This window comes from Carcharhinus amblyrhynchos, chromosome 1 (genome assembly GCF_965287045.1).
Source record: "Carcharhinus amblyrhynchos chromosome 1, sCarAmb.v2.hapA, whole genome shotgun sequence".
Classification (NCBI taxonomy): Eukaryota; Metazoa; Chordata; class Chondrichthyes; order Carcharhiniformes; family Carcharhinidae; genus Carcharhinus; species Carcharhinus amblyrhynchos.
This window is the reverse complement of record NC_137324.1, coordinates 153,924,793-153,946,855: the sequence shown is the minus strand read 5'-3', so window position 1 is coordinate 153,946,855 and position 22,063 is coordinate 153,924,793. Positions and strand designations below refer to the sequence as shown.

The 22,063-nt window shown below is 39.6% G+C and overlaps 1 protein-coding gene across 7 annotated transcripts in view; it reads right to left on the bottom strand.

Moving 5' to 3' along the window:
• The window catches only part of LOC145346500 (la-related protein 1B-like), a 95,517-nt gene that overhangs the window by 27,351 nt on the left and 46,103 nt on the right, over window positions 1-22,063 (bottom strand). For 6 of the 7 annotated variants that reach the window (XM_080193841.1, XM_080193857.1, XM_080193849.1 and 3 more), the window contains 3 exons: window positions 14,688-14,862; window positions 4,162-4,334; window positions 593-946 (listed from right to left, as the gene is read on the bottom strand). In XM_080193841.1, the coding sequence (XP_080049967.1) occupies window positions 593-946; window positions 4,162-4,334; window positions 14,688-14,862 (702 nt within the window). Of the gene's footprint in view, window positions 1-592; window positions 947-4,161; window positions 4,335-14,367; window positions 14,447-14,687; window positions 14,863-22,063 lie in introns of those variants that run through there. The other variant, XR_013887706.1, reaches the window with a different exon arrangement.

Here is a 22,063-nt window from a genome sequence, read left to right as displayed (position 1 = left end):
AAGAAAGATAAAGGCTCAATAATGCTCAAATTTTGTGGCACTGATACTAATTTTTCCCCAATTTATATTTCCCATCTTCCCATTCAGAACTAAGTATTTCTTCTGTATTGGTTATGGATGAGTACAAGGCTAAATTATATTTTAACATTTTTCATTCTTTTACATGCTGCTTGTTCTCAATGTAAGTATTATTTATATATTATACAAAGACTATAACGTAATAGTTAGTTCTAGTGACAACATTCCATTGGACAAGTTTCAAATAATGAGATAGACATGCCTTCGCTCCAGAAGATCGGGTTGAATTCCAACAAAATTAAAAATAGAAAGGGAGAAACAGGTCACAGTCAAATGTAGGTCAATACACCATACATCATTTTGAAAGGTTTGGGTTTTTATAAAAAGTATTTTAGTATGCTGAGCATACCATCACAGATAGGACTCAACAGAATATTTGATTTAAGGTATAATAAAATTTGGCACATACATTTGATGGTCCCTTTATCAGAGACACCTCATTACACAAAACAATTCCATTTAATATAGCTACAAATTAAAAAGATTCATAATACATAGCCAGCCTGTATTTCACCTTTATTGTTGAATATTCTGGCCCATTTTCTTCCATCCAAAGGTCTTGTTCATAGTAATATAAGCCATCGTTGATAGCTTTTGCCAACTCCGTTGTAATTTTTGCTCGTGAAACATGATTTCCAGTACGGTCGCCACCCGGGTGTTTGCGCATGTGTGGAGGGGTCTGAGTTACAATCAGGATCTTGTTCACATCACGATCATCAATTTCATAGTCTGAGTCATCATCTGACCAATCAGTGAAGGTATTCTTGCGTCCTTCCATCTGTTCCATTTCTTCATCAAACATGAAATCCAATTCCTCTTGCTCTTCTTGCTCCACTTTGTGAGCTTGAGGTTTGGATGACTCATTTTCCTACAAATAAACAAAATTAGATTTTCATTATTTTATACAAACAAATTAAGAATAGGCTACTTGACTTCTCGACAGTCAATAAGATCATAGCTGATCCAACTCCACATTCCTGCCTCCCCCGGTAACCTTCAACTCCCTGTTAGCCATTAATCTACCTACCTCTGCCATAAAAATATTCTATGACCATGCCTGCCTTCAAACTCTCTGGGAAAGAGAGTGTTAGAGTTTCAGTCCTCGGAAATAATTTCACACTTCAGTTTTAAATGGGAAACTCATTTTTAAGCTGTATCCCTAGTTCTCATCCCTCCCAAGATGAAAATCTTTTCAACATCCAACCTGTCAAGTCACCTCAAGATCCAGTATGTTTCATGAAGATTACCTTTCATTCTTCACTCCAAATGGATCCAACCTCTGTCAGTCCAACCTTTCAGATAGCCCAGGTATCAGTTGAGCGAACTTTCACTGACTGTTTCTAATGCATTTATATTCTTTCTTAGAGGAAACCAAAACTGTACACAGTATTCCAGATGTGGTGGTAGGCAGTTTTAAGAGGTGTATTTGCATTGCTAAATATTAGCAATAAGGTAAGTTTTGAGTGGGTTTAATTTCATGTTTCTGTGGCAAGATAAAACCTAGTTATATTCATGCTGGACAAAGGTGTTTTTAGGTGGGGTTGTTAAATGCAATTGTGTTTCTATTGTGCTTAGAGGGAGCTATGGTGTGAAGAGTAAATAGGCCAGCAGAATTATGCAGCCGCTGCTGAGCAAGTAGAGGTCCTTTTAGGAGAACAAAAGCTGGCAGTTGAAGGAGGACACCAAGAAGTGAACATCTTTCAACTCTACCAGAAGTCTAGACTGGATGGGAGCTGCAAAGAGGCAGGTTTCCCAAAAGAAGTTACCATCCAGATAATCTGAGAATTGGGACAGAAAGAATGTCTTAAGATGACTGATGTTAAGGGAATAGAGACCAAGGTATTGTTCCAGAAGGATTCAAGGAAGAGTAAACTAAATGTTCTTATTTAAAAGAGACAACTATAGTAACCAGATGTAAAGTGGGAAAACAGGCTCCAGAGATAAATCTAAAGTTTGATGCAATTTGGAGAAATCAAGTGTTAAAGCAACCGTGAATAGTTTAAACAGCAGTGCCGACAAAGAAATCCTAAAGGAATAGTGTAAAACCTGGATATTAAATTCACTGTTAAAAGTAGAGCAGAAGCTTTAGAGCCATTTGTAAAGCCTGGACTGATTTGGAATGCAAGCTACTTTTAGTACGAAGGAATATTTTTAAAACATTTCACTTGAGGGTCAGTGTATTCATTGCATTTCACTTGAGGTTCGGAGTATATCTGACTACAGTCATCTTGTGCATTTGAAGGGACGTTGTATTATTAAAACTGTTGCAGCTTAAGATATGCTTAGTAATCCATGTTTGTCTTAAAATCTGTGTAATTTAAAGGGGGAGGGGTAAAGGAGTTTGTGCTGCAATCCAATTTTTCCATATTTAAAATGGTTTTTCCTTGATGTTAAAACTAATTAGTGATCCTGTGACTCTGTTCCTCCACTTTTTAATAAGTTACGGAATCTTCCCTGCCCAGTTATAAAATGAACTCGGTCTCACCAACACTGTACAACTGTGGCAAAAAACCCCAACCTTTATATTCCAATTCTCTTGCAATAAGCAATAACATTCCATTTGCCTTTCTAATTACTTGCTGTACCTACACACCATCTTCGAGATTCATGTACCAGCACACCAATGGCCCTCTGTACAACCGAGTTCTGCAAATCTTGTCTCTTCAAATAATATACAGCTTCTCTATTCTTTCTGCCACTGGACAAGTTCATATTTTCCCACATTATACTCAAAAGGATTGTTTGTCTACCTACTTAACCTTTGCAAGCTCCGTATTATTGTCATCTTCCCAATTTACTTTTCTACCTAACTGTGGCATTAGCCAGTTTAGCAACCATACATCTGATGCCTTCATCCACGCGATTTATATAAATTGTAAAAAAAAAGTGTAGACCCCAACATTGATCCTTGTGCCACACCACTTGTCATATCTTGCCAACCTGAAAACGACCATTTATACTATCTTTATTTTATTAGCTAACCAATCTCCTATCCAGGCAAGTGTTACTGCTTTATAGCGATGAATTGAACTTTTTTGAAGTTATAAACCAGTGTTCTATTTAACTGACAGAATGTTATCAAGTGGATTAAATAATGCAATATATACTATAAACATTACAGAATTGCTAAGCTAAAAGCAGCTCAAGATTAAAAGGAAAAACTTAAAATTCAAAATCGGAAACATAATTTAACCCCTGGAACCTAAAGTGCACGCGCAACAGGTTATGATGAAAAGTCTCCTCTTTTAATAAATGGTAAGGACTCCTACTTGAAATTAGCTTAGATAGTTTCAATGAAAACTAACCTGAAATACAAACTACCAGTAATTGTGCACCTTTTGACAAGATTGAGAATAGTAAATACAAAATATTACACTGGGTACATCAGTGTATTTGATACTGACAAATGGAAAAGCTATCCCCAACTATTCGATATCGATTCGACTACTGGACAAATTAGTTGCCTACAAAAATGCTTTTTCAGTAAGCAAATTTCTGGTTACACTTTAAACTATGCTACATCTCCTCAATACACTCTGCACCCTAACTGCAGACATTAGTCTAGGCAACAAGCCAAAAAGCAATTGTTAAGTCTCAAAGACTGTATATTAGAAGACAGGAAGTCAAGGCTATATGGAATATAGCCTGTTTTGTCTAAGAAATAAGTTTACATTTGGTACAGACCCCACAGCGCTTCACAATATATAATTCAATAAATAGCACATTGATGTCTTAACAGTTTTGGCACCAAGGGGTCTGGCATTATGTCATAATAAAGGACCCCACACATTCCAGACATACTCTCTTCATCCTTCTTCCATTAGGAAATAGATACAAAAGCCTGTGGACATGTACCAACTGACTTAAGAACAGCTTCTTCCCAGCTGCCATTAGACTTTTGAACGGACCCACCTTGTATCAGGTTGATCTTTCTCTACATCCTAGCTATGACTATAACACTACATTCTGCATGCTCTCATTTCCTTCTCCAAGCATGGTATGCTTTGTCTGTGTAGCGTGCAATAATAAATCAAATCAAAATCAAGTACACCATTTATAGATGAGGGCAAAATGCATATGCACCTTTGGATTGAGTTGTGATGGACGGTGTCTCTTTTTCACTTCTATCCAAGGATCAGATTCCAGATCAGGCAAACTTGTAGAAAGTCCCTTAGACATTGTCTGAAGATTATTGGTTTCAACATTTTTTTTGGCATCAACAGGACTTCCCACCCTAGGAGAGCTTGGAGCAGATTCTGAAAGTCACAAAAGACAAAATATTTTACAATAATGCTTCATGCCACATAATCCAGACTACAAATGGGCTATTTGGCGCAACTCGAGTATGAAAGCATCATACACCACTTTTTAATTACCTCTACACATCTTCCATGTCTTTCTGTTCCCGGCTCCCTCAAGCGAACAATAAGCTTAAACTGTGACAATGCTACCTGCCTCAGCCATGCCATTCCTTCTGGCAAGTTTTGTTTTATGTGATAGTGGTAAGAATAAAGTGGGTGTTTTGCTGGAGCAACTAGTGGTTATGTTATATTTACATCCCTTGTTCAGTACTCACCAATGTGGAGACCATTTGTAGAAAAGCTGTTTGATGAAATTAGTTTGTAGTTTAGTTATAGGCATTAGACAAATAATCGAAGTATGCCAACCTAATATGATTTTCTGCTGAATTCTGGGTCGGTAGCTTATCACATGACGTGGTCTTTGTTAGCATCACCCTCGCATTTGACAAGAGAGAAAAAGCACTTGGCCCTTAAACCAGGGATGCATGACAAGGTTGAACTACACAGGTGTGAACTATCCACCTCCTTAGCAATTAAAACTTATCAGCTGTGATCTCTAAATTGGAAGACCTATTGTGCAAAGAAAAAAAGCTATTAAAATATTAGCCTTGTGCAACAAATTGGTGCAGTTTAACTCATGATGTTTACAAGAAGTCACTTTCTTTCACAGTAGGTAACCATTTTTGATTTTGTAAGTCTAGAATTTAGTTCTGCAACTACCTTTAGTGACTGTAATTTTTAAAAAATGTTTATTACTTAGGAATATGCATTTGTTGAAATTGTTGTTATATTTAACACAACAATCACCTTCAAAGCACTGATCTTGTATGCATTTTATATAAACTTGTGTAATCCATGCAACTTTGCAAGTTTTGCAAAATTATCCTGCATTTTTAAATTGACTTTTACCAAGCATTGACAGATATAATAAAAACATATCATGGCAAAGGAGTTTCTCAACTAAAACACATTGATTAGTGCTTGTTTTAATTAAGTTCTACAGGGTATACGGATACCTATAGATAAATTAAGACATCTAGACTGATGAACCTATATTCCCAGACATCACATGCTGTCTTTTCTCAAATAAAGCAGACATCAAAACCATTCTAAAGTGATTTTAAACACCAATAATGCTAGGCACTGATATTCATACACTTTGCAAGACCTTTTCAGTACTATTTATTTTGTGATAGTTTTATTAGTACCTTGTAATTTTTTTCTATCCTTTCAAAAGTAACTCATTCCAAATCACATCCACTTCAGGGAGTGGGGGGACAAATCACCCAGCAAATGGCCTCTAAAAACAATCACGTGACAACGGTCTGATTTAATACCAATTAAACAAAGACTGAGATGAACTTATGATATCAATCATGAGGGCATGACAGCATATTCCTCCTATCATAATTAAACAGGCAAGGAAAATATTATACACATCCTAAGTAAAGGAAACAAATTTTAACGAAGGAGGTTGATCCTATAAGTAATTGGCATCGTAAGGAACCAGTCAGGAGATACTGCAAGATGACATCAATAGATCACCGTTACCCTCCAGGAATGAATCAGAAACTGATTATGCATCACCCAGACCAATCACAGATTAATTATGCACCCTTTAAGCCAGTTAGGAAACAACCCCAACTCATTTAGACCAGAATGCAATATCATTGATCACACTGCGGGTCGTGACTTGGAAAGAGTTAAAAAGCAGCAACTTTGACTAAGGTGAGCAGCAAGATCGAAGCTGAAGCTTAGAGCCTGTTGTCAACAGGGAGCAGAAATTACTAGGAGGGAACAGAGACCGAATGTCAACCTGCGCCCAACGCTGAACTGGGAAGCAAGAACCATAATATGCTAGTGAAGTCCTGCCCTGTTTTGATAATCATTAATTCATAAATTATTAAAATTTCCTGAGTTACTTCAGCAAACTGTCTCCTGTTGCCTGTATGGTTAAGGTCTCAAAGAACACAAAAGAAATTTTAGTTACAAGTGTGTCCAGAACTTATACATTACATCAAAAACTTGATTTATATAACATCTTTAACATTAATTTTCCCAAAGTGCTTCACAAGAGCAAAAACAAAATTTGATGGAGCTATATAAGGTGATATTTGGGCAGCTGACCAAAATGTTAGATTTTAAGGAATTTCTTGAGGAAGGAGGTTTATAGGAGAGGATTCCGGAGCGAAGAATGTTGACAATTGAAGGCACCCCTGCCAAAAGTGCAACAATTAAACAGATAGTGGAGGATATGAAGGAGTGAGATCAGAGAACCAGAAGACAAAGATCATGGAAGGATTTGGAAAAAAAGCCAAAAGTTTTTAAAATCAAGGTGTTATTTAACCAAGAGCCAGTATAGACAAGCAACCACGGTCAGCACTTTTGGATAACCTTACAGTTATGGAGGGTAGAACATGGGATGCCAACTGGGCACACATTAAGACCCGAATCTTCTAACGTTTAACAAAATTAAGGTTATTGTTTTAACAGCAGATAAGCTGAGGCAAGGGCAGGTTGGCTGATGTTAAGAGGCTGAAATAGCAATCTTGACAGTGTTTCAGGGTAACTCAACTCATGGTCAAGTATTATACCAATGTCCATTTAGTTCAGCCTCAAGGCAGTCATCTAGGAGGGGAATAGAATTGTTGGCGAAGGAAAAGTTTGCAGCAGGGGCCAAAGGCACAGATCTCTCTTGTTCCCAGCATTTAACTGGATGCCAAGTCAAACAACATAACATTGGAGAAGGATTCAGAGAGGTAGTGGTGAGGTAGAGCAGCATACGTTTAAAATTTATGAAATATGCTACTGGCAAGATAGCATTTGCAGCCCATCCCTAATTCCTCTGAAGGTGGCAGTAGTGAGTTTCCTTCTTGAACCACTGCAGTCCATCTGGTGTAGGTGCCCAAAGTGCTGTTAGGAAGTGACTTCTAGGTTTTTGGCCCAGCAATAGAAACATAGTGACAGTTCTAAGACAGGATGACGTGTAGTTTGAAGCAGAACTCAGGTGGTGTTCCCATGTGTCTGCTGAACTCTGCCTTCTAGGTGGTAGAGTTTATGCATTTGGAAGGTGCTGCTGAAGGCTTGGTGAGCCATTGCAATGAACATACTGCTGCCAGTGAGCCTGTAATGGAAGGAGGAGGATGATCAAGCAGGCTGCTTTGTCCTGGATAGTGTAGAACTTGAGTATTGTTGGAGCTACACTCACCCAGGAAAGAATATTCCACCACACTAACTTGTGCCTTTCAGGTGGTAGTGGGCAAGTTCTGGGAGTTGAGTCAAGATACTTGCAGTAGTCTTGCAGCCAATAATGTGGCATTCTTTCCACAGTACCTATGCAGTTGGTCCTGTTCAGTTTCTGAACAAAGCAAACATGCACCACCCCCCACCAACACCTCCAACCAAACAGTCATGGATGGGGTCCTCTGCAATGGTAATGGCACTGAATGACTAAGGGAGATGATTAGGTTCTTTCTTTTTGAGCATGAGGTGGTATGAATGTTTCTTGCCACTGTTCACTTCACCCCATGCCTGAATATTGTCCAGGTCTTGCTGCATGTGGGCAGATCCTCAGTGGTCACAAATCATACTCAAGACATGCAATCAACAAACACCTCCACTTTGACCTTAAAGGAAGGCCATTAATAAAGTAGCTGAAGATGGTTGGAATTAGGACACCATACTGAGAAGCGAGAACCAGCACTATGTTTTTTTGGATAATGGCAATTGGCAATTTGTTGGTGGCAAAATAGGCAGGGACCAAAGAAAGATGCTTAGGGGACAACGGAGGTATGAACGCTAATGTAGAAATAGAAGCCAATGAGTTATTCTCTGGCTATGACAGAATAGATAAAAATGGGACCAGGTGAGAGAAGTTACATCCAGCTAGATGATAAGGAAGGCAAATGGATGTTAGGGTAACTGGTTTCCTTCTCACCTTATTAAATAGCCTTATAAAACTAGAGGCGTTGTGTTGTCAACTGTGACAAAAACTGCAGATATGTTGAGAAGGGATTATTTACGTTTGTTGGAGTCACAAAGTTTCATTGGAAACCTAAGAATCATTTCAGTAACGTGGCTTATTTAGACACTTGATTCAAAGGATTAAGAGTGTGTTCTGGGAAAAATGGCCATGGATTTAGAAAGCGATAATTTTGAGGAGTTCCGAGGAATTGGAAATGGGGTACAAGTTTGCAAGTTCAGAACAAAGAAAGGGACCAGAGAAGAGAGAACCAATAACAGTATCAACTAATGTGAAGGGCAGGAAGGGGAGTTGGACTGCTAACAGTTCAGGGAACTGCAGGTGAACAAATTTAGCTTGGTGAGGGCATGAAGGTGGACAGGAAGAAAGGAAGATTCAAGTTCAGGATTAGGGCCAGGTAAACTTTTATAAGCAGCTTAGTTCAATGAACTAAAAACATCAAATTGGATGATTTCAATCTTAGTGACAAAAATAGTCCATAAGTTCATCATGCAGAGAGAAGTTTAAGATGAAGCCGAAGCAAAGAAGCCATCAGTCCAACAGAACATAAATTTTAAAGCGAACGCTTACACTGTTTTTTCAAAGGAGCCCAAAAGCTGAAGCACAGAGTGCAAAAGGGTGCAACGTTAACAGATGGCATTGGCAACAGGGTAGTAAGTTTGGAATTTCACGTGTAGAAATTTGGTGCAGAAGGAAGGTACTTCTTTTTGCCTTTAATTCTGATGTTTGTGCAAAAGTAAGCTATAGAGTTGCAGATTTAAACAGTGGTTTAACAGTCATTATTTCTTAGTATTTTTCAATTAGTGTTTGATTTACTAAAAGCTAACAAGAATCTGAAAATAAATATTGATTAAGACATGGCAGAGCAGACTGTGTTTCTAGACTGTTCATAGGAGTTGTTGGAAGACAGTGAGACTGTCCCAATCAGAGAAATCTATAGAAAAGATGTCTCTCTAGTTCAGATCAAGTCAGCTGGAATGCAGAATTATAGATACACTGATACAAGGGTTAGGGAAGAATAATCTGGAAAACTGGCTCCAAACAGTGGTAACATCCTTGAAATAGGTGCAGGGCTCCCTGTAGTACTCAGATGTCATGATGTGGAGATGCTGGCGTTGGACTGGGGTAAACACAATAAGAAGTCTGACAACACCAGGTTTGAGTCCAACCAATTTATTTGATAGTAAACTCACAAGCTTTTGGGGTTTGCCCCTTTGTCAGGTGAATGGAGAGTTCTGGCCTCAGACAGAGCATATAGCTGCACAGACAGTTTACAGATTACTGATTAGAACGTGAGTCTTTACAATTAACCTGCTATTCAAGTCTTAAAGATGCTGACAACGTGAGTGGAAAAAGCATTATGCATAGGTTAAAGAGATGTGTATTGTCTCCAGACAGCACAGTAAGTGAGGTTTTGCAAACCCAGGCAAGTCACGGGGGTTACAGATAGTGTGACATGAACCCAAGATCCCAGTCGAGACTGTCCTCATGTGCGCAGAACCTGGCTATCAGTCTCTGCTCAGCAACTCTGCGCTGTGTGTTGTGAAGGCCGCCTTGGAGAACGCTTACCCAAAGGTCAGAGGCCGAATGCCCGTGACCACTGAAGTGCTCGCCAACAGGAAGGGAACAGTCTTGCCTAGTGATTGTCGAGTGATGTTCATTCATTCGTTATCGTAGCGTCTGCATGGTCTCCCCAATGTACCATGCTTCGGGACATCTTTCCTGCAGTGGATTAGATAGACAACATTGGCCGAGTTGCAAGAGTATGTGCCATGTACCTGTGGAAGGTGTTCTCACGTGTGATGATGTCATCCATGTCGATGATCCAGCATGTCTTGCAGAGGCTGCTGTGGCCAGGTTGTGTGTTGTTGCGGTCACTATTCTCCTGAAGGCTGGGTAGTTTGCTGTGTACAAAGGTCTGAGGTTGTGCGGTTGTTTGAAGGCAAGAAGTGGGGGTGTGGGGATGGCCCTAGTGAGATGTTCATCTTCATCAATGATATGTTGAAGACTCTGGAGAAGATGTCATAGCTTTTCTGCTCTGGGGAAGTACTGGACGACAAAGGGTACTCTGTCCACCATGTCCCGTGTTTGTCTTCTGAGGAGGTTGGTGCGCTTTTTCACTGTGGCGCATCAGAACTGTCGATCTCTGATTTGAGTGCCATATCCTGTTCTTATGAGGGCATCTTTCAGCACCTGGAGGTGTCTGCCACGATCCTCCTCATCTGAGCAGATCCTGCGTATACGGAGGGCTTGTCCGTAAGGGATGGCTTCTTTAACGTGTTTAGGGTGGAAGCTGGAGAAGTGAAGCATTGTGAGGTTGTCTGTGGGCTTGCGGTACAATGAGGTGCTGAGGTGATCATCCTTGTTGGAGATGCATGTCCAAGAATGCAACCGATTCCGGAGAATAGTCCATGGTGAGTCTGATGGTGGGTGGAACTTGTTGATGTCATCATATAGTTGTTTCAGTGATTGTTCACCATGAGTCCAAAGGAAGAAAATGTCATCGATGTATCTAGTGTATAGCATCGGTTGAAGGTCTTGTGCGGTGAAGAAGTCTTGTTCGAGCCTGTGCATGAAGATGTTGGCATATTGAGGCGCAAATTTGGTCCCCATGGCTGTTCCGTGTGTCTGGATGAAAAACTGGTCGTTGAAGGTGAAGACATCGTGGTCCAGGATAAAGCGGATGAGTTGTAAAATTGCATCTGAAAACTGGCAGCTGTCGGCGTTGAGTACTGAGGCAGTTGCAGCAATGCCATCATTGTGGGGGATGTTGGTGTAGAGCGCCGAGGCATCCATTGTGACCAGGAGTATCCCTGGTTCAACTGCTCCAAGTGCGCCAAGTTTCCGTAGGAAGTCCGTAGTGTCGTGACAAAAGCTGGGGTTTCTTTGTACAATTGGTTTCAGGATGCCCTTGACATAGCCGGAGAGGTTCTCGCACAGGGTCCCATTGCCCGATACGATGGGATGCCTTGAGTATCTTTGGGAGGCAGCAGAGATCTCCAACGCAGGGAATACATGGAATGAGAGCACGGCGGGACCAAATTTGCACCTCAATATGCCAACATCTTCATGCACAGGCTCGAACAAGACTTCTTCACCGCACAAGGTCCGGATCAAAGGTCTTGATCACAGTGTTGAATTGACGGGTGTGTTCTTTGGTCGGATCTGCGCATAACTGTCTGTAGTGTTTCTCATTGTTTAGTTGTTGGTACACTTTTTTGCAGTAATCCGTTCTGCTCACTATGACGATGGCCCCTCCTTTGTCTGCTGGTTTGATGACAATGTTGCGGTTGGCCTCGAGAGCGTGGATGGCGTTGCGCTTGGGTGATGTTCGGGGCTGTCTTGAGAGTGTGGCTGATGAATCTGGTGTTAACGCACCTCCTGATGGCTTGGACACACATGTCCAGTCGGGGGCAGCGGCCTTCGGGAGGAGTCCAATTGCAGTACTTCCTCAGATGTGTCACTGATAGCATACTGAGTAAAGGCAACTGAGATGAGACAAGATGCTACAAGGTCCTTTCTATCTACTGCTGAAAGGGCATCAAGAATGCAGACTTTGGCACCTGGGAGCAAGACACTGTCTTAACGGAACAGGAAGGGAAATCTAATGTGGTAGTCAGAGGAGACTCAATAATTGAGATAGCATCCTTTGTAAGTAGGCTCAGGTGTACCATGTGATATATTACCCGAGAGTGTGACAGAGGCAAAATTCAGTTGTGGCTTTCAAAGCAGAACTGGATCATTTTCTGGAGAGAAAACAAATCATAAAGATATTGGGAAAAGGCAAGAGGATGGCACTGGATGAACTGTTCTTGCAGAGGCAGTATAGAAAGATAGGACAAATGGCCTCCTGTGCTGTAACTATTCTATGCTCGTACGTGCACCAATTCCTCACCATCATGGCTGAGGCTGCAGTGGATCCAGCGACAGCTCCAGAAGAAAATTAAGTGGGATTGGGCAGGCCCCAGTGAAGAGAGAGAATAGTATATCAGATACCCTAAAAGAAATGTATATTGAATCAAGGACGGTACTGCCCAGGGTTATCGTGAGCAAGTTAACAACAATGAAAAAAATGGCACACGAGAGAGAAACCCCCAAGGCCATTTATTATCAGAATGTTTTAAAAGGAAAAAAGGTGAGAACATTTTAGGTGCCTTCACTGTGATCTTCAAAAATAACAGTAAATACTGGAAATACAGCCACCCGTGGAGCAAGAAATAAATTAACATTTCAAGTCAGTGAACCTTTGTCACAAAGCCTGTCAACCCCAACACTTTCTCCATAAGGGTGCCTGACCAAGTGTTTCCTGCATTTTCTGTTCTTAATTGCCAGCTCCGGCAATTATTTTGCCTTTTTCTAAAATTCTCAATTCAGGAATCAGTCTTTTAGATTGGAAAACTATATGACACTATGCTATTTAACAAGGTGAGAGAAGGAAACCAGGTTACCTTAACATCCATTTTCAGGGAATTACTACAGCGTACAACTAAGAATGGAGTAACTGAACACCTGGAAAATTTTTAGGGTGGGTCATGCCTGGTGAAGCTGAATGTTTTTGAAGAGATGGCTGAAATAATGGTACACAGGAATTCCCATTGATGCTATTTAAAATATTTACACTAAGTCCCCATTTACATTGCGTTTTTACATTGTTTCACTTTAATGCAAGTCACGAAATGAAGTGTGTACTCTTGTTTAGCGTTCAAGCTTTGTTTTAAAGTCATTTTGCACTGATCTGAAGTAGTACATGAGCCAATTGGTGCACTTTTGGAACAGCCTATTCCACTCTGACACTCTCACTGCCAACCCTCCAATTCACAGCTCTCCTGCTCGTTGACTGATCCTCTAATTGCCAACCCCCCCAGTTCAGACTTATTTCCTCCAAGTTGAAGCTGCTCCTTTTGGCTTTTACCACTCATCTTCAGAGTTCACGCACACAAGAGTACAGGAAGGAACATGGCAAGTGTTTGGGGGGGGGGGGGGGTGCGCGCGCGGTGTGCGTGTATATTATGGAAGGAATTCATTTGAACTATCTACGGTTGTACTGTCTGCAATTTCGAAGATTAAAGGATAATTTGATTGAAGTTTTCAACTATTAAAGGGAACGGATGCGCTAAGTGTGAGAAAAACAATTTTGTAGGTTAGGGAATCTCATGCTAGGGAACAAAGCAAAAATTAGAGCCAGGCCTCTTAGGAGTGAACTTGGGTGATAGAAGTATGAACTCCCGTTCACAAATCAGTTAACGCTGGGTCAGTTGTTCATTTTAACATTTCCACTTCAGATCTCTGTTAATTAAAGGCATCAAGGGATATGGAAATAGAGGTATATGGAGTTGTAGATCAGCCACAACCTAATTCAATGGCAAAACAGGCACACAGGTTTAAATGGTCTACTCCCGTTCCCATAGTCTATTTCTCAATTCTTGTAATACTCATTGTCTAGCGCTTCAATATCTTTTTTGTACTAAGAAGCCCAGAGGATGCAAATATTTAAAAGTGGTCAGTTTCAAACTTCCAAAACACAATGGTGAAAGAGCGAAGTCTGTCTTGCATACAACTATAAAGAGATCAAGCATCTAATGTCTGAAATAGTCCTGAAGCTGATCAGCAAAAAGTTTAAAAAAACATCCATTGATATTGGGCACCTCCAGTGTTGGTTAACCCAGAGAACTTGATTCAGTTACTGTACTTCTCTAATTGAACTATGTCATCAGCCCTTTTGATTACGCAATGAAAACATATCACAAACCAGTAAGACCGGCCCGACAGAATTGTACATTTGTTGCAGACCATCTCCCAACGGAGGGAGGGAACACTGTGTTAGTGTGGCGGAGGAGAAACAATGCATAGACTAGTTGATAAATTCAAAAAGGTTTGGCTAGTTCAAGATGAAAATGCTTGGAGCGCCTGTAAACCACACTCGTGACAAACAGAAAAGGAAGAATGTCCAATACTGAACTACTATTTTCCTTTTACAATATTTGCCCTGTCACCATGGCCACTTGCCTCCATATATTCTTTTTCAGCAGTAAGGGAAGGCGACTTCCAAGGCCTGTCCTTTCTTAGCCTATAACAAGCATACGTGCTGTAGGGTAAAGACAGATAAAGTGTCAGTTTACACTAAATTGAAGCATGTTACTTTGCTGGTTTATGTTCCAATCGCCTTGCTCCGGATTGGGGCTGCAAGTTGGGAGACTAATGCAAGCACTCAAACCAGGGACGACAAAATAAAGAAACAGCAGTATTCAACTGCCTGACATCAAGCTGCATGCATTACCAATGATGTTGGACTAATATTTTAACTGAAAGATTTACAGTATGCTCACCAGTTTGAGAGCCGTACATCTGCCCAGGTACAAATTCTGGGCAGTTAATTAAACGAGAGAAATCAGTTCTTGGAATGTCAGAAACTGGTGGGCCTGGAATAGGCCATTTTTCAGGACTCTCTTTTTTCCTCATTTTCTGGTCCACGATTTGTACCTCCGTACTCCCTTTTAAAGCCTAATTAATATTAAAAAAAAAAGCATAGCATTGGTAAACAGACTAAATGATTTCTATGATACTTATAAATGAATTCAAAACATTATCTTTGGTACACAGTTTATATATACTCAAGTCAATTAAAGAATTAAGATCAAAAATGGGGATAGGGGCACAATCTTCACCAATACATAAATGCAAAAATTCAGAATAATTGTGACAAATTAATAGATGGTGAAGCCCTGGAATTATTCAAAATACAATTAGATATTATGATGAGAATTAAACGCAAGTTTTCACGTGCACACTTATTTCTATCCTTTATTTATTTGTGCTGAAACATATTTCAGTGCAGGGCTATTTTTCTAACGTACTGCCACACAACTTCTTCTAAACCTACAAAAAGAATTTAAACTTTTTTCCTTCAAAACATGCATTACAAGATAATCACATGCCTTAAAGATCCCTTTTTCTGCTCTAAATTCATAATTGAGTAAATAAATTGGGCATGGTGTTTGCTATTACAAGAGGTAAAATTTTTGACATTGGCCTTCTCAACTGAGTTTCAGAATAATCTTTTCAGAAATATAATCTGGAATGCATTTTACAATTAACTCAACATCTTACATGATTTGTTACAAAATATGGTCTGTTTCCTTCTTTGAAATAAGTTAATCTTCCAAATAGGAAAACTAGAATAGCCTCAAAAAAGCCTCCCAATAGATACAATGTATTTCAGTTGGACAGAAGTCTTGATTGTAAACTATGCTCATAATTCTCTAGATTTTGTACCACTTCCAGATAAAGCTGTACAATCAATGAAAACTCATGGAAGAGAAGCTTCAAGTAACTCAAAAAACAGAAATACAACTTTCACATGTTATGATAAAACTTAGTAAGGGACAATGGAACCTACATGCTTAGAGTTTTTGTTCTGCTGTTAAACTGAAAAATTCAAAAGCTATCATAAAACTCTGAACTGTAGGAAGCTGATTTTTATGAAAGGCAAAGAACCAAATTGGTGAACCAAAATAGACAGCTATTCTGCAAGCTACTAAACAGAAAAGCTTGCACACATTTGCCCAAGAAGCATTGTATACTTTAGGGGTGTCCTGTTGGCTTCAACCAATTCTATTTTTCTATGGGAGATTTTGGATTTTCACTAATCCTTAGTATAGGATTTTCAATGTTTGTCAATCTACACAATTCCTGTGATGGAAGTCTCATGCTTTGTACAATTTAAATACTGATTTCCTTGATGCATACATGCGAAAATGCTACAATTCAGCATAAAATAGGGTGCAAATCTATTCATGTCAAGAAGTTAAGTCACCTTCTGCAGGACAAGAATGGGAAAAAAATGACAGTCAATAATATCCATTAATTTAATTTTCCCAAGGCAATTTAAAACAAACTTTTTATGGTTTTCGTTGTACGTTAGGGACAGTGTAACCACTTCCTCCTGAAACCTGCCACTTTAATCCTCTCAAGGGCTATGAATTTATTGGACATCTGTAGCCTTTCAGTTAGCAAGTCAGGAATGCTGGATAGTCTAACAATCATACCCAGCAAATCTGGGACTACTGACATCACAAATTTAGATTATCTCATTTATTACGCTCTGATGCTATTTGAACTTTTACATATATTTCTCCCATCTTCAAGATCAAACACCTTTTTCTGAAAATGTGATGTTCTGAGCCCTGGTCAAGTTAAGAGGCAAGACTAAACTCAGCAGGCACTGGTTAGAGGTTAGGCCACTTTTGTGCAATCTTCAGCCTCATTATAGAAATGAAAATAAAGTCAAATATAAATTAATTACCAGAACGAAAAATGAGATACATGTAATTCATTACCAATTCACTTCCAATTTAGTAGGGGTATTTAAGATTCTAAAAATTTAACTGGATGAATGGGGAGCAATTACTTCCTCAAGTGACATTAATATAGAAATGCCACTGTGAAGAGTTCAAAGAAATTTGTTAAAGCAGCGTGATTAAAACATGGAGCACCATCACAGGAAGTAGTTACGGCAAAATTCATTACACCTTTTGAAGAAAAAAAGCGAATTAATATTTGAAGCACAGGAAGACGACGAAAACAAGGCAGTGGAATGAAAGCTCTAATTAAGAGCTGATACAATCAAGAACAGAACAATTTCCAACTGTACTATAATTTTATTGTTCTAATGGTTACAAGGATAAATAGGTGGGGCAAAGGGCCTAAGTAAGGTAGTCTGTCAGACTGGATGGACAGAATGACTGCTTTCTGCATTGTAGGGGATTCTATGATTTGTACTTCAGTGAGAAAAAATTTTGTATTACACATTGGAACATTGCAAGCTTTGGGAAAAGATCTTCACTATTAAACACTGCATACATATAGAAACCTGTGTGTCTGCTGCTTAGCAGAACTGAACCATTGGACTTCATGACTCACCACCACATTTATTCCCTTTTCAGAGAATCAAGGTTAGACATACTTGTGGCCATGATAGCTTTTGCAGAATTTAAAGGCTTCAGAGTTCTGCATAACGAACAGGCCAGGAGTTAAGTATTGAATGCTGGAAAGGATCAATTACGTTCAAATCAATATGGATTGGAATTCGACATTTTTGGAACACAAAGCACTGACAATGTGACAATTTTCTCTTCGTGATGTATTCTCAGTGTTCAAAGATTACTAATAATGGCTCCCAGTACATTTTTAATTTTAACAGTATTTCCAAATCACAAATGGGACATGGAAGAGGCAGATCTCGAGTGTAGCCTCAGCTACTTGAACACATGCACATATTACTAAGCACCACACTAAATATCCGAGCAAACTGGCTATTAAAATGGCAATAAATAAGAAAATTTAGCTTTGTCTAACTTCTGAAAATAAATTTCAAAAGCTATCATAAAACTCTTTGATCTGTCAGAAGCTGATGTTTATAAAAGGCAAAGAACCAAATCGGTGAACCAAAATAGATGAATTAATGCGGCCACAAACAAAAATGTGCAATTCAGAACAAACTCGTGTTCAAAAGGGGAAATTGCTGGTACTAGAAGGCTGCAACTGAAATTATTAAAAAATGGATTTTCATATCTTTACATGGCAGTCAGAAGAACTTAAATACTTGTAGTTTTTATTTCATAAGAGTGCTCCATGGCATACATGTGCAGTATGTCAATTTCTTTAACATATTTGAGCTTCAAGTTTTTAAAAGCATAGCTTTAGAAGTGAACATAGAAAACATTGCCTTTTGCAATGTTTCATGCATATTGGAAATACTGGCATTTTTTCAAGTAGTAATTCAACACTTTGAAACATCACTGTTATATGCTGCTATTTTGCATTATATGGTGTAATTACAATATAGTTCAAAGGTCCTTGGATCTGTAACCATTATAGTTGGCATGCTCTCCTCTCTAAGCCCCGCAACAAGATTTGATCAATAATTTAAGCTGAGACACAAATGTAGTAATTCAGCTAGGTGCTGCATCAAAATGCCAGCTTTTGATAAATATTAGGCCCAGGCCTATCCGTTCAGATGATCATTTAAGATTCCATGACACTATTCAAATAGAAGAATAATCATCGTGGGGCAACTCAAGATATTTAATAGCCAGTTAGCTCCGATAGTTAGTGTGGTGCTTAGTAACGTGTGCATGTGTTCAATTAGTTGAGGTTATTCTTGGGGTCTGCCTCTTCTATTCGTCCCAATGTAATAAATCATCTTTTTTCAGTCGGATGATTAAAAAGGGGGTTGCTATCAGTTTTTAAAAAGCTTGTATTAACCTGTTAGCTTACAGCGAAAATGCATGCAGCACCTTTAGCTGTCAACTGTTACAAAGCACTTCACTAGTTGCATTATCAGTGATGTAAATTGGGAATGCACGACAACCCAGAACTGGAGGAACAAAGATAGCTTGAGAATGCTACAGGGCTGGAGGGAGTAACAGATGGGGAGTGGATGTGGTGATTTGAAATCAAGGATGAGAATTTTAAAATTGAGATGATGTTAAACAGGAATCAATGCAAGTCAGGGAGCACAGCGGTAGGAGGTGAGCAGATCTCAATTGTTGGGTTATGGTCTGAGTTTTGGGTAAACCTCAGCTCATACATGACAAGAGGCTGTAAAAGGGATGTGTGTGTGTCTGGCTCAGGCCAGGGTTCTCATTCATTGTCACACCAAGTGATCTCACCCACTCTCTCAGTTTGAGAGTGAGCACCCCGAGACTGGGAGTGAGCTAGACACGCACTCACACCTTTCACACTTACGGTTGTTTGATGATTAATGTCCCCTCCCACACTGCCCCAAACAAAAAGCCTGCTATAAAGAGTTAACCAACACTAACAAATGGCTAGTGAGCTTGAGTGTAAGGAGCTATTAATGATGTCACACAAGAGTGAGGGGAAATTTGAGAGATGAACAGCAGTCTGTCCTATTGCTTTGCAATCTGTACATAATAGGATATGCAAATAAAAATTACTAAGGATCACCGCTTTCTTACTAAGAAAAAAAATCCTACATCCTCCAAGATTATCTTGATCAATGGTGGCTGCACCAGATGGTGGCAGCAATGACCAGACCCATAGGAAACAGCCCAAGAAATTCAGCAGCAGCAGAGTGCAGGACTTTGAATGTTACCTGTAATTGGACTACAGGAGGAAGCCTTGGATAAGCCAGTGGTTAACACAGAAAGCAGCATGGAAATGGGAACCTCAAATTATCATGAATTCTACCTGACCTCTAAAAACCCCAGAATGAAGAGGACCTCAAACAGGCCAAGTAATGGGAAAAACTTGAGGAATTGTTTCAAGTTCTCCAAATACATCAGATCTTGTGACTATGATTAACAAAAACTAGGTTGTATGCTACTAGCAGCATTGCCAATGAGGTGCTGGCCAGGCAAGAGGTAAATGAGGTGTCACTGGTACCTCTGACTTGTATTCAATCAGGCAAAATGGAGCACGTTAAGTTCAATTGTCGAAATCAAAGGCCAGGAGATGAAATAGATTCATTTATAAATGATCTCTCAGTTGGCTGACAATTGAAATAATGGAACGTTAGATGATTGAGCAAGAGAACAACTGTCAGCGTTTTAGAAGAAATCCAGTCAGGCTTTCTACAACATAAAGATCTGATACCTCACTAAGTAGTACAACTGGTTAGGTAGGCCAAACTGCAAAAACAAAAGATTGTTTTAAGGGGGCGAATCAGAAATCTGTGGGATAAGCTGTTTGAAGTCCGTTTACTGGGTACAAAACTGAAAACAAATTGCAGCAGCAACCAGGGTGCGTATGAATGCCAACTGCCATTTTACAATTTCCCCCACTGAGGCACAAAGAACATCCCACCCAGACGACAGAATTTCAGCACCATGGCAAAATTGGTCATTTTAAAACAGCGTGTCATTCTAAACAAGTCTGTGTTTGCAAAGCAAAAAGAAAATAATTTGAAAGGAAGCTCCAAACACAAGTATAGGAATCAGACAGCCAGGAAATCACTTTCCTTGGTGAAATCAAAGAGAGCAAAAACCTATACTGGAGTGCAAAGGTGAAAATCAATGGATATCATGGAAATAAAAGGAATGAAACCAGATGGACTACCTAGCACTGAAAACAATGGCAAACCTCGCTCTTTGACCCTGCAAAGTTGCCCTCACTAACATCTGGGGGCTTGTGACAGAACTGGGAAAGTTCTCTTACAGAATAGTCTAGGCAACAGTCTAATATAGTCATATCACAGAATCATACCGTACACAGATAATGTCCCACACAACACTATTTCTGAGTATGTCCTGTCCCACCAGCACCTTGCAAACCTATGACCACAACCAACTAAAAGGGCAAGGGCAGCAGATACCTAGGAACACCACCACCTGGAAGCCCCCCCCCTCCAATTCACTCACCATCCTGACTTGTAAATATATCTCCTTTCCTTCATTGTTGTTAGGTTAAAATCCTGGAATTCCCTCCCTAATAACACTGTATCCTAACAGCACAGTAGATGTAAGTATACCTGAGGGGCTGCTGGTGTTCAAGAAGGCATCTCATCACCACATTCTGAAGGGCCAACAGGGTTGGGCAATAACATTAGCCAGTGACACCCACATCCCATAAAATATTTTTTAAAAATACAGAATTTAAATTGGATACGAGATCTGTGGTCTCAGCTCCATCAGAAAAGAACTAAGTGGCTGCACAAAGTTGCTCCGCAAACGTCAAACTTCAAGGTCCAGGAGGAAGCTAAAAAAGTTAAAGGTCACTTTGATACAACATTAAGACATAAAAGGAAGACAAATCACTGTAACACTGTCATTTAGCACCAGGATGATCCTCGGTAATCAGGAAAACCTGCATATAAGCCTGAACCAAATCAAACCTAAAAGTTGAAGTAGTCAACGACAAAGAACAAGACAACAAATTAAGAGAATTTCCAAAACTTGGGAAAATTGAAAACTGTGCATCACAACATACTAAAGGCAGATGCAAAACCCTGTTACATCCAGGAAGATCCCACATCCGCTAAGGAGAGGTATGAAGTGAGATTGAGGCTATGCTTCAACAAGAAGTCACTTCACCAGCTACAAAACCAACCAGGTGGTGTTCTCATACGGCTTCAATTCCAAAACCAAATAGATCCATCAGAATCTGTCAGCCTAACATAATAGAAAAAGACTGTGGATGGGGAGATGCAATGGCATCTATAGACAAGAACCTTGCAAAACCTGAAGAATATGAACTTTAGTAAACTTCATGCAATTATCACTGGCTCAGGGGTCAAAACTTCTAACCACTTACCTAACACCTTTGGAATAGTACTGTTTCAACTGTCTACCTTTTGGCAGTATCTGCAGAGGTTTTCTAGAAGTGGACGTCCAACATACTAGAAAGTATGGAAGATGTTATATGCCACACAGATGACGTTTTAGTCCATGGTTCAACAAAAGGCAAGATATAACAAGCAAGTAAGTGAAGTATTAAAAACACAAAAATCCCTGATTAACACTTGAGAACTGAGTTTTCAAAACCCACAAAAATCAGGCTATGAAAACAGGAATCACTGCAGACCTGCAGAAGACAAAAGACAACAGAATTTCTGCCCATCCTAGAATATCACCAAATATTAAAGGTTTATAAGTATGGGTGAGGTGAACCAAATGGGAAAATTTCTAACTGATCTAGCTCAAATAAACAAACTCCAAAACAACTTTTGAGGCAAGACCAAGTT